The following is a 12,789-nucleotide window of genomic DNA, read 5'->3' as shown; positions in this document are numbered from 1 at the left end:
AGTGTTCATATCTGTAAACTTGAAAAGCGAGAAATCTTCCTACAATGTAGCTTTTAATCACTAACAGGTTCTATTTTTTCCAGTTCAAATATATAAGCTAATTATACTTAGTAAACAGTGTGGAGTTGACAGATACTTCTCATTTCTTCAAAACAACTAAAAGTGAGAAACCTAAAAAGCCACTATCTGTGAGATAAAGGGTCACACCCATTTATTTCCTGTGTTATGAAAAGTTAGCGGATATCAAGCTGGAAATAGTTTCTTTTACTAATTTCCGTATTGCCTGTGGTTATGACATGTTTCACTGGCACTCTGTAACTTGCCAGTGATTAACTGTACTCAACTCATCTCTTTGCTAGAAACATTTAAATAAAGTTGAGCAAAGTTAATTCATGCAGATGCTGGACAATGGGTATGCTATGTTCTAAACTAGAATCAATTAACACAAAAGATCATTCTGTAGAGTTCATCTGAATGATAGACCCCTATGCCATTTTTTGAAAGATGTACTAGCTGTTGCCATCCTCAGTGCCCACTCCCCACAAGTACTCAGGTTTACAATGCACAGCACTTTAATTCAAAGCAGTCTAATTTGTACAAAAGAAATACTTCTACTTTTTAAAAACATATTGTTTTGTTTAAGAACAGCAGATGGAGATATAGTTATAGAATAGGTTACCACCCATCTAATATTATGAAGGTAGGAAGAAAAGAAATGTTATACAGTAATGTTAAAATGGCAGTCCACCTGAAAGTTAGGGATCTGTTTGTGTTTAATATCAGAGTTAATTCTGAAACTTGGGGGAAATTCCATACTTTACTGAAGTGACTCAGCCACTTTCATTCCCTCCCCCCTCACCTACCTGCCTCTCACCTACTGACCACCTCAATTTACATTTTAACTGACTGGTTTTCTTGCATACGTACTGGCCTCTGGCTGCTTTACCACTCCATCCAGGATAAGCACAGACCATCTGCAGATGCTTCCTCATCCTGACGAAGGGTTTGTCCCCAAAAGCTTGCTAAGAAAAATTCTTCCAACTATCTGAGTTGGTCTAATAAAAGATATTGGATTTATCCAAAGAACCTTGTCTGTCCCTATGTCTGTAGCACAGCTACAACCTACACCCCTGAATACTCTACTGAAATCACAACAAAAACTCCTCCACTGACTTCTGGAAATGGTTCAGTTCATGACATCTGATGGCTGGTATACTAGTCTCAAAAGGAAAGATTGGGTTGGTTTTTTTTTCCTTTTGAGTTGGATTGAGTGCCTTGGGCAGAATTCCTTTTAAAAAAAAAAACAACCGTTATCGCAAAGCCACCCAGGGTTCCCAAGTGTACATACTATTTTTTAGGTGTATTCACTATTCATATCTATAAATGTTTCATATTAACAGTGAACATGTGCATACAAGCATCCATACCAGCTGGTACCTTGCACCCATCTCTTTTATATAACTAGAGAAAATCAGATATATATAAAAGCACTTTAATAGTTGGTTTAGAAAAGAGAGAGAGAGGAATTTAGGTGCTTCTTGTTATCAACAAATGAGAAAGACAAACATTATAGCACATTAGATTAAATGAGGTAGCTCATTCCCTTAGCACCATTGTTGCTATCTGGCCATTGACAAGTTGTGTTTTATTTTTTAAAAAAATAAAAAGTAAATGGATAAATTTCACAGATAAGCAGGAGCTGTACTTGGCAGAAGAGAAAATGAGCAATTTTCAAGCTTTAAATCCAGTTTTCATGACAATGCTCTCTCTCAAGGATAGCTAGCTGTGTAAGAGCCAGGGCCATCCTACAAATTAGATGCAAGTTTTCTTTTCTTTTTTTCCCCTGCACATTTTGCAGACATTGCCCACAAAAGTAGGCGATGCCACATTTCACAATTTCTGCACAATCACGCTTGAGTGGAACCCTATTTATAGATACCACATAGGCCAGCATGTGCTGAAAGACAAAGCCATTAGTTGGAATTCATTTGATCTTCAAGGCCAAGTACTGACAGTCAAAAACCCTAAGGCTGAATCAATTCAATTTTTGCAGGTTAGTCTAAGATGCATAGATTGAACCAATGAGTAAGTGAAGAGTCATTCACTTTTGATTCTTTAAATGCAGTCACATGTCTGCAGTGGCTGAGGCCAGAAGCTGGGGGGCACTAGAACATACCTCCCTGCTCAGCTGGAGCAGATAGCTTGGGCTGAGGCTAGCTCACCCACCCTGCGAGGGGATTGTAGGGGACATGCAAAGCATCCTGGGATGCCAGGGGACTGAGAGTTAACTTGAAACTGGAGGGGATCTGGGACAAAAGTTCAATAAACTGATTTAACTTAAATCAGTTAAGTCTAATACTACCTTCATCTAGGTTTATCTTAAACCAGTTTTGGCCATTTTGAAAGCAGCTGATGTGTACTGAACTTCTGCTGAGTTACAGATTTGAATTAATTTCCGATCACTTATACCGGTTTATGCGCAATTTCTGTCCCTAGCCCAAATGTACCACTAATTAAGTGTGCAAATATGGTGTATGGCTACCAGACTTGAGCCATGTGAGGCACAACTGAACTATCCAGGGCTGAAGCTATAGTAGAACAATGAAGGTGAAAACTGCACACAAACAAAGATCGTTTACTTAATGTCTGGATGCACACTTGCATTGAGACTGTGGACTATCCAATAGCTCCGGGAACCTGTGTCATGCATTGACCCAAGCAAATGTTTAGATCAGTTACTGCCAGTTAAACTTGCATATGTGGAAAAAGATTAAGTGTTTTTGAATTAATTAAGAGAAGAAATATTGTGTTCCTTCACTTAAGTGTTCAGATAAAGTACAGAGCACACAGCATTGTGGGAACAGGGGAAGGAATGTACTGGGCTTCAAGGTAGGGGGAAACCAAGGACAGGACCCATGTACACATGCTTTCTTTCTAATGCAGGGTCTTTCTAATGCAGACCATGCCTTGCTGCCTGAGATTAACGTGAAGCCATGATTCTGGTAAGTGCTCTTGAGTTATGTTCTGTATAACACACCCTTGCAAAAGTATTCATATATTGCACAAGTTTTTACATATTCCCTTATTTTATACTTGATATAGTCTACAATTTGGGCCTTGTAAGATGCCATTTATAATTTTGCTTAAGGATTAAAAGCTTTGTTTCTCTCCATGCAGCAGGGACATGGATCCTCCAAGAGCTAACAGGCCTCTCTCAGCGGGAATATTTATCCTGCCAGCAGGTAGCTATAAAGGCAGCAAAGGGATGCATACCTGAGGCAGGACAGATGAAGACAGCAGTGAAGATGCAATGCCATGCCACAGCTGTCTTCATAGAAGACAAGGTTGGGCAAAGTCCAGTTCATGTGCCAGATCAGGTCCACAACAAACTATTTCCCAGCAGCCCCTGCTGATGCTGCTCCAGCCAGTCTCCACGGATACCCCCAAAGTGGTGGGGCTGTGACAGCATGGGGCCATGACAGCCCTGCACTCCCAGGGTCTCCATGGAGAGCAGATGGAGCAGCGCACATGGGAGCTATTCTGGTGCAGGGCCAGGACAGGGATTTCGTGGTGGTGATAGTGTGGGCTGGTGCAGGGACAGATCTGTGGTCCACTGCCCACATGCCCCTACAACAAGCCTGGGTTCCACAGGCAGGGACGTACAAGCAGCAGATCACTCTTGCCCTAGCTCCAGCCCCACACTTTCACTGCCACAAGATCCCAGCCCTGACCTTGGCCCTGGAGCAGCTCTCTACCAAGCCACGCACCCTGCCAGCACCACTTGGGCCAGTCTTCACAGAAACCTTAACAGTATTGAGCCGTCACAGTCCCACCGCTCCTAGAGTCCCCCTGGGGACCAACTGGAGTGGTGCCAGCAGGGGCTGCTGGGAAATGCAGTCCAGCCACTAGCCAGATTCACTATTTTGCCAGCCACTAGGCCAGATTCACTATTATGGCAGCCCTGGCATAATACCTCAAAGCTCATGATGGGATTGTATAGCCTATGCCAGTAGTTTTCAGCCTGTGGTCCACAGGCCCCTAGAGGTCTGCAAACTATATCTAAGGGATGCACAAAAGATGACTATGATCAAAAGTATGCGAATGCGCACATTTACAATTCAAAGGGGCCCAGACCTCCATTCAAAATTTCCAGAGATCTGTGTTCAAAATTTTTTGGCAGTCTGCAAGCGAAAAAAGGTTGAAAACCACTGGCCTATGCTGAAACCTGTACTGGCCCATCCTTATGGATATTCCCACCTGAGCTAAGTGGGTTAGAGAAAGTGTGCGTGTGTTTATACGTGCTTTGATCATACCTTCCGACTCCCACGCATCCGTCAGTCCATGTTCTGATCTTATTAGCTAGAAAGTTAGAAGAGATGAACCAGAGGCAGAAAGGACTGATAAAGCCCTTTTTCTCTCCATGATGTGACATGTAGGCTGTACTACTAAGATGCACTCTCATTATTTCCCAACCCTCATGATATGTATTAAGGCATTTGGCAGTGAAGTCCAGTACAGGTTTCCTTCACTTTATGTTGTATACACGTTCCTAGAAAATGGCGCGTGACCTGAATGAGCATGAAGGAAACCCACTTTACAATGTAACAAATAGGGATGTGATCCAAGACCTTGACTGTACCCATTTCTACCACTTGTACAAGATAGTTTTGGTACTCACCAACAACATACAGTACACACAAGCACACAGCACTATCATAATGGGGATGGCAACTACAGAAATATATGCATCACAGACAACAAGCAAAGAGCACAGATCAACACAGGAGACTATATTTTGGTGCTTGTCATTCCCATAATGCACTGCACAAAGCAGTTGACTGCAGGTTTCCACCACAGATTGCATAAGAGTGAATTTACCTGGCATATAACAAATTTTTGGTATAAAAAGGGTCATTGCATAAGAGCGAATTTGCACATACAGAACCTGCTTAAAGTTAGGGAAACCTGTATAATCCAACTGATATTTTTCTTTTCTTTTTAAAAAAAAAGCCAAACAAGATACTGTGTTATCTTGCCCTGTTGTCATTAGCATACCTCACCATATCCTTTCCTTTCCTTTCCCATGTCAAGGTACTTAGCAGAATTCACAGATACACTGAATCTGGCAGGGCCGTGCTGCGAGCACATCCGCTATGGCCTCAAACTTTCGGCTTCAGCCACTCACCCGTGTTCACGCCATGAAAGCAGGGTCCTCACTATATACTATGAATAAAATCAGAGAACCTGGTTTACTTGGGTACCCAACTTAAACTCTTGTTTGTGGTTGGTTTCTTTGCAAGTTAGCCATAAGATATTTCTCTCTGGGTAACCAAAAGCATTAGCCTCTTCTGAAAACCTATGCCTGAGAACAGAGATTCAAGGTAACAAAGTTTTCTTCTCAGAAACTAGGTCTACTACTAAACACTATCTTAAAATTTAGTGCTTTTAGAGGAAAGAGCCTCTTTGCAAACAGGTATGCTAACCTAGTGCAGAGGGCTTTAAATCAAGTTCTCCAGGGGCTGGAGACCAAAGCCCTGAGGTAAATGGGGAAGTGGATAACCTGGAGGAATCACAGGCAGGAGAGGGCAACAGGAGAGACCCCCTCATTCTTCCTGAGAAAGTAGGGCAAATCAGCTAATTACCTTGGGTGTGTGTAGATGAATGCACGCAGCCTGAGAAACAAGATGAAGAATTGGAAGTCCTTGCAGTCACAGAACTATGATGTGACAGTAATAATGCAGAGTTGGTGGGATAGCTTGCATGACTAGAGCGCTATAAAGTGGATAGAAAATTGGCTGGATCACTGGGTTCAAAGGGTAATAATGGCTAGATGTCTAGTTGACAGTTGGTATCAAATGAAGTGCCCCAGGGCTTATTCTTGGGGCCAGTTTTGTTCAATATCTTCATTAACAGCCTGGAGGATGGGAAGCAGGGCACCCTCAGCAAGTCTGAAAATGACAGCAAGCTGGGGGTAGTGGACATGCTGAGGGGTAGGGCTAGGATTCAGAGAGACCTGAACAAATTGGAGGATTGGACTAAAGAAATTTCATAAGGTCCAATAAGGGCAAGTGCTAAGTCCTGCACTTAGAAAAGAACAATCCCATGCACCAGTACAGGCTGGGGACCAACTAGCTAAGCAGCAGACCTGCAGAAAAGGACCTGGTGTTACAGTGGACAATAAGCTAAATATAATCCAAGGGCGTGCCCTTGTTGCAAAAAAAAAACAAAAACAACAGCATACTGGGCTGCATCTGTAGCAGCGTTGCCAGCAAATTGAGGGAAGTGATTTATTCCCCTCTATTTGGCACTTGTGAGGCTGGATCCAGACTACTGTGTTTAGTTTTGGGCCCCCCACTACAGAAAGGATGTGGACAAATTGAAGAGAGTCCAGCAGAGGGCAACAAACATCATGGTTAGGGGGCTAGGGCACATGACTTGAGAGAAGTTGAGGGAACTGGGATTATTTAGCTTGGAGAGGAGAAAACTGAGGGAGGATTTAATAGCAATCTTCAACTAACTGAAGGGTGCTCCCAAAGAGAATGGAGCTAAACTGTTTTTACTGGTGGCAGATGACAGAACAAGGAGCAATGGTTTCAAGTTGCAGCAAGGGAAGTTCGAGATGTATAGTAGCACTAAGAGACTAGTGAAGCACTGCAACAGGTTACCCAGAGAGGTTATGGAATCTCCAACCTTAGAGGTTTTTAAGACATGGCTAGCCAAAGCCTTGATTGGGATCATTTAGTTGGGGATGGTTCTGCTTTGAGCAGGGGGTTGGGACTAGATGACCTCCTGAGGCTTCTTCCAACCCTCATTTTCTATCATCTATGATCTGCAACAAGGGAGTAGCATTAAGGCTGCTGACTGACAGATATAGGACTAGGGTTGGTACAGACATTCAAAAAGCACAAGACAATCAATCTAAGTTAAAAGCACAATTTTCTCTAAGTGGTATAGTTTAGATCGGTAGTGAACAGAACACACATTTGCCTTTTGGTGGGGGGAGGGGGCAAATCTTATGACTGGGTTTTGCCATTTTTAAACCAGTCTATATATGCCAAAAGTCTGTTCTGTTACAGGTACAGACCAGTTTCCAATCACTTATACTGGTAAAGGTGTAATGTCTTTTCCTGGTCTAGGATGTAGGAGTCCTTGGCGCACAGCCCAGTGCTTCATCCACTAGGTTATCTAGCCTGTGGAGCAACTACCAAAATGGTTATGTGCTAACTTGCACACTAAAGTGGCTTTTTTATTTTTTAGCATGCTTTACTGAATAAAACTACTAGTCACTTTAAGTTCCTCAGAATGTTTTAAGGAAGAGTGAAATTAAGGAAAATTGAACAGACATTTAAAACAGTTTCAGTTATTAACAAACATTCCTTCCTTCATCTCCTCCCTTTAAGTGAAACTAACTGCTGACACCTCCAAATATGCTAATATGACCTTGGCACCACCCCTCTCTTTTGTTGAAATACCTTCTCTGTAGTTGTTACAGAATATTTGCAAATTCCAATACAGTGAAAAAATAAAAGCTAAATAAAAACAAACCTTACATGAGAAGTTTAAGTAAATTTCTGAGCGCTTATATACATTTATGCTAGCTGTAATATACTGTGATAGTATTTGCTGAGAACAGCACTGTTCACTTGTAGAGTCCAAAGTGTGTTGGGGACAATGTTCAGGTGCAGATGGGAGAAAAACTAACTGGGAGATGCTCTTCCCCCTATTGTACGAAGCAAAGTGAAGAGTTGCTTGAGCTTCTAAAGGTGAAAGGAAAGTTAGATGACTGTGATTATGGAATGACAACATCTATGATCCTAAGGAAAAGAAGAAAGGGAAAAACAGCAAAATAATGGACTTAAAAGCAGAATGTAATAAACCAGGATAATTGGTGGGCAGGATTCCCATGAGAATAGTTGATTATTCCTTAAAGAGATGATACTAACTGTCCAGGAGCATGCTATCCAGATGTAAGGGAAGGATAGAAGACGTAGAAGGAGGCTGGTCTGGCTAAATGGAGAAGTCATTCATTACTTGGAGCTCAAGGAATCCTACAGAAAGTGGAAACCTGGCCATATTACTAAGGGCAAGCATAAGAGTATAGTAAGGGAGCATAGGAACAAAACCAGAAAGACCAAGGCACGAATTGAGATATAGTGCAATAAAGATGCAATAGAGAGGGAAAAGTGTAATAAAAATAAGTGGAAGACCAAAGGAAAGTAGGTCCCATAGTGGAGAGGAGAAGCAAAGCTAAGACGACAACTGAAAAAAGTCAGAGAAATCTAACGTGTTTAGTAGCTTATTTACTTCTGTCTTCACAAATCAATCAATCAACCAACCAACCACCTACCAGATGATGGGCACAGTTAGCATGAAGGGGCATGGGGAAGACACTCAGATTAAAATAGGAAATGAAGGTAGAGAAAGTACTTAGAAAAATGCTGAATGTTTTCAAAATCAACAGAGCCTGTTAAGACTTCTCCTGGAGTCAAGGAATTGCCTGAAGTAACTGCAGGACCACAGGGTCTTTCCCATCAAGCTCGTAGGGATCTGGTGAGCACCCAGAAGATTGGAGAAGGCCAAACAGAGTACACATCCCTAAAATACAGGGGGGGGGGGGTGGAAAAAGGTCAATCTAGGGATTTACAGACTTATCAATCTAACTTGGATGCCTACAAAAATACTGGACCATACCGATTTGTAAGCCCCTGAAAGATAACAAGATGGTAAAGAACAGCTGACAGATTTGTCAAGAGAAAGTTTAGCTTAACCAACCTGATTTCACCCTATGACAATGTGAGAGACATCGTGGACAGAGTCAGCCATAGTGATTTGTTATCCTCTATTGTTTACTCTATTAACTCAAGTGGTAGAGGTATGGGAAGTGGACCTGAAGATTCTTACTGTGCTGATGAGCTATATCATGTGTCAGTGTGATGCCAGATTACAGAATGAGTCCCCTCCTCCATCCCTCTTAAAAAGAGAGAGAGAGAGAAGGAAAAAAAGTAGGATGTGATCATATGAAAAGACTGTCAATATACATAAGCATAATGGGCTGCATTCAGGCTGTGCTGGAAATCTTCATTCTGGCATTTCCTAATTTCCTATGTTGATTTTGCAACCTCTGTAACAGTATTTTAACATGTGTTTTCCAAACATAAAAACAATCTACAGTGGTAATTGTAAACATGATTTCCAAGTTGATGATGACCCTTTAAGACGGACCAGTTCCCTACAGGATTTTTCAAGTTACTTGCCATTTTGCAGGCTAGCATCCTAGCTCATAGTTCTACTGTAGTTTACATAAATTTAACTACAAGGTAAATTGCAAAACTACAGGGGCAAATCCTAGCTCCACTAACTCCAATGGAACAGGATTTCATCTTATTCTCCTCAATTCCAACATATATAAAAAAAAAGGGACACATACAATCGAAAAGTCAATTAAATCACAACTGTAGTCACTGACAAGTTTTCCATAAGATACCCCTATCCTATAGCCACACTGTTACATTTACTCTAGTTATCACGCACTTCAAAGTGCCATTACAAAAATCCCTTTGTCAAGGTAATCTCACCTGAACTTCTGAATCAGCATCAACATGTTGTAGTTGAAACCAGGTGTCTCTATTATGGTACTTCTGCAGATCTTCCTTCTGTATAGCTACTTTTCCTGGAAATAAAACACATTTGAAGCAAGTTTAAGTAAAGCTATAGTTCCACCAAGATAAAGCATAAAAAGATTTCAGTTAAAAACAGTTTATCAAGCCAGTGATCTAAGAATTATTCTCAGCAATCAAGACTTCAGAGCTAGCAAAAGACTGTTTAGCACAGAGGCCTTTACATAATTCTTTCTGGTGAGAGGTTTTTTCCACTTCATATAATGAAAGACTAAAATTCCTTGCTGCATACTCAGTTGAACTAACCATCTAGAGTATTGTATAGCATGAAACTGTTTATAACTGGGCATAGAGTAAAACAGCATCATTAATACAGGCAGTCCTTGACTTACAACATTTCGAGTTACAACGTTTCGCACTTACAACATTTATAAATTGACACCGTTTCAACTTCATAACGTCAGTTTCGACTTACAACATTTGATACGATGCGACACCACACCAGTGAACAAGTTTGCTGCATCACTCATCTCCCTGGAAAACGTCTGTCCTAACTTGCTTGGACACTTTCTTTAAGAAAGCAGACAACACTCCAGAAAAACCTGCAGCCAAGACTCCTGAGAAGACTCCAGCCAAGAGCCCTTCAAAAAGTCCAAAGTCACCTCAAAGAAGTCCTTCCAAATCAATACGATTGCTATTTACGATATAAATACATTAATGTAGCTATATTACCTATCTATAATTGATCAAGTACAAAATTCTGGGGCATTTTTGGTGAAAATAAGGTATCGGGCCTTGGTTCAGGAACCAATCCCCCATTTGTAACATTGTTTTTTATGAGAAAATTGGTTCCAAGTTACAATGTTTCGACTTAAGACGTGGTTTTCAGGAACCAATTGTGTTGTAAGTCCAATGACTACCTGTACTTAGACATGACACTACAGCAGGGGTGGGCAAAATGTGGCCCACAGGCCTGATGCATTCCACTGGGCCCTTCTATCCAGCCCACAGGGCCCCTAAAAAATTTAGAAAATTTATAGTTATCTGCCCCTGGCTGCCCATCATGTGGCCCTCGATGGCTTGCCAAAACTCAGTACACAGCCCTCCACCTGAAATAATTGCCCACCCCTGCACTACAGTAAGCATCTTGAACTTTGGAAACAAAAGCATTTTCCTGACCCTGTCTTCAAGGACAGAACACTTCAAAAGTCTTAATGGGAAGTTCCCAGGGTTACGGCAGGATACTAGTCAGACAAGCAAATACAGGCAAGACATTCATTTTATTTTATTTCATTTCTGTATAAGTAGCATTTTACAATTACTGCAAATGACATCAACTCAGGGCTTCTGGATTTTAATCCCAAATAAAATATATCACACACAAAACTCCTTGCCTCTCTGTTAGGTCGTGAGATTCCAGGGCAGTCAACAAGAGGTCGGCTTGAGACCTGGGGAAAGGAAAGTGCTCCTACACCTGAGTTTTCCTAAGAGAGGGAGTTGCTTGGGTGCAGGTTGTAACCAACTCTATCCAAAGAATCAGAACTTGTGTGCAGTCTGTAAACAAACAAGCTTCCAGTAACAAGCTGACCAGGCACCCAAATCTGCCAACGTTTAGCAAAGGGTCACTGATGTATTTTGACAGTACACAAAACTAAAAGCAATTCGGACAGAAAACATTGATACAACAGGGGAAAAACCAAAACAATACACCTAGGTGGCTTTTTGAGCCGACACAGATTTATTTCCAGAAAACTTGAAACTACTTAACTCCTTACAGCAGTTTTATCATTCATACAATGAAATATCCAGAGGTCAGTCCTCTTAGCCTCGTTCAGACACTCCCACGCAGACCCCCATTTGCTGACTGCTCCCATTTGCTGCGGAAACTGCTCCCCTCGTTGTCTCCACTAATCTGCTTCTGATCACAAGTTCCACCTCTTTCAGACTCAGCTTCCAAAGTGCCTTGGCCTTTTCCTGGCCACCTCCCAGGATCCTGCCTCTGGCTGGCAACCCATAATTCTATGGGGTCTCGGACATGCCCACAAATCTGGTTCCCTCTGTCCCTAGCTTATAGCGTACTTTTCCTGTCCTCTGGAAGACCCATCTTCCAGCTGAATATCAAACTAAAGATTAACCCAAAAGATTCATTACTGGCACCTTCCTTACTGGATATCCAGAGTTAATGGCTCAAACTTGCAAGGGGGGAGGGAAGGAAGATCAAATAATTAAATTTACACAGACCTACTGTGTAAAATGGCAGAGAGACTAAGGAGAGCTTTTGGATTGTTTATAGGAAACAGACAAATCACGCTGTTGAGAATGTATATGGTAAAGAAATTATGGATGTGAATTTTGAAGCTTTCCATTTTTATGGTCAAACCATATGGAGCATCTTGACCCCCTCATTTATATAATAAACATGCTCAAACATATTAACATGTAACCTTCACAAAAGTGTTTAAATCCCAATCTGAAATGGTTCGCCTTCTCTATCTGTTCTTACTGTTATTCTTATTTTTCTAATCCACTGCAGAACAATTATTTTACAATCAATGTGTCTGGCAGGTTTTCACTGGTCAATTCCATTCATAGTCACCTTTATTTCATGAACTTGCCCACAGAAAACTCTTGGACAATTTAGGTCATACTGGAACATTAACAGCACAGATGCTGACTCAAAGGCTCTTCATTTACACCAGCCCTGACTGTGCATCAGAGTTTCATCCGTTTCTAGTGAGTGCTACAAGGGCCAGTTTTCACAGATCCAATGCACAACTGGGGACCTTAGTAAAATATGCAACTACAGTGGTTGGCAATATTTTTGGACAGTGAATACATGCATCCAAGCACCATGAGGGTCAGCACAGAGGCACAACTGTTCTGACCAGTAAGCTCTTTGAGCAGTAGTGTGCTCTATACACAAATACCATTCTTATTAATGAGCTGAACTTACTGAAGAGGCTGGCTGTAGTCCGGTGATTCTCACTAATCCATTTAGAAGTCAAATCTAGTGGATAAAGTGATAAGGGGATTTAAGGAGCAGCCTCCACCTTTTACTGTTTCAAAATTCTATAGAAGTGTAACAACACTATCAACTGGGCCTTACTTGGGTTTGTTGTTTCTCATCAAACAGTTGTTTGCATAACAGCATCCTGCAGTACTTTGTTTGTAA

The 12,789-nt window shown here is 41.5% G+C and overlaps 1 protein-coding gene across 2 annotated transcripts in view; it reads right to left on the bottom strand.

Annotated features, from left to right (window-relative positions):
- The window catches only part of RASA3 (RAS p21 protein activator 3), a 211,317-nt gene that overhangs the window by 100,751 nt on the left and 97,777 nt on the right, over positions 1-12,789 (bottom strand). For both annotated transcript variants that reach the window (XM_014600460.3, XM_006272479.4), the window contains exon 4: positions 9,576-9,670. In XM_014600460.3, coding sequence (XP_014455946.1) covers positions 9,576-9,670 — 95 coding nt within the window. The remainder of the gene's footprint in view (positions 1-9,575; positions 9,671-12,789) is intronic.

This window comes from Alligator mississippiensis, chromosome 1, assembly GCF_030867095.1.
Source record: "Alligator mississippiensis isolate rAllMis1 chromosome 1, rAllMis1, whole genome shotgun sequence".
In the NCBI taxonomy this organism is placed as follows: Eukaryota; Metazoa; Chordata; order Crocodylia; family Alligatoridae; genus Alligator; species Alligator mississippiensis.
This window is presented reverse-complemented; position numbering and strand designations above follow the sequence as displayed.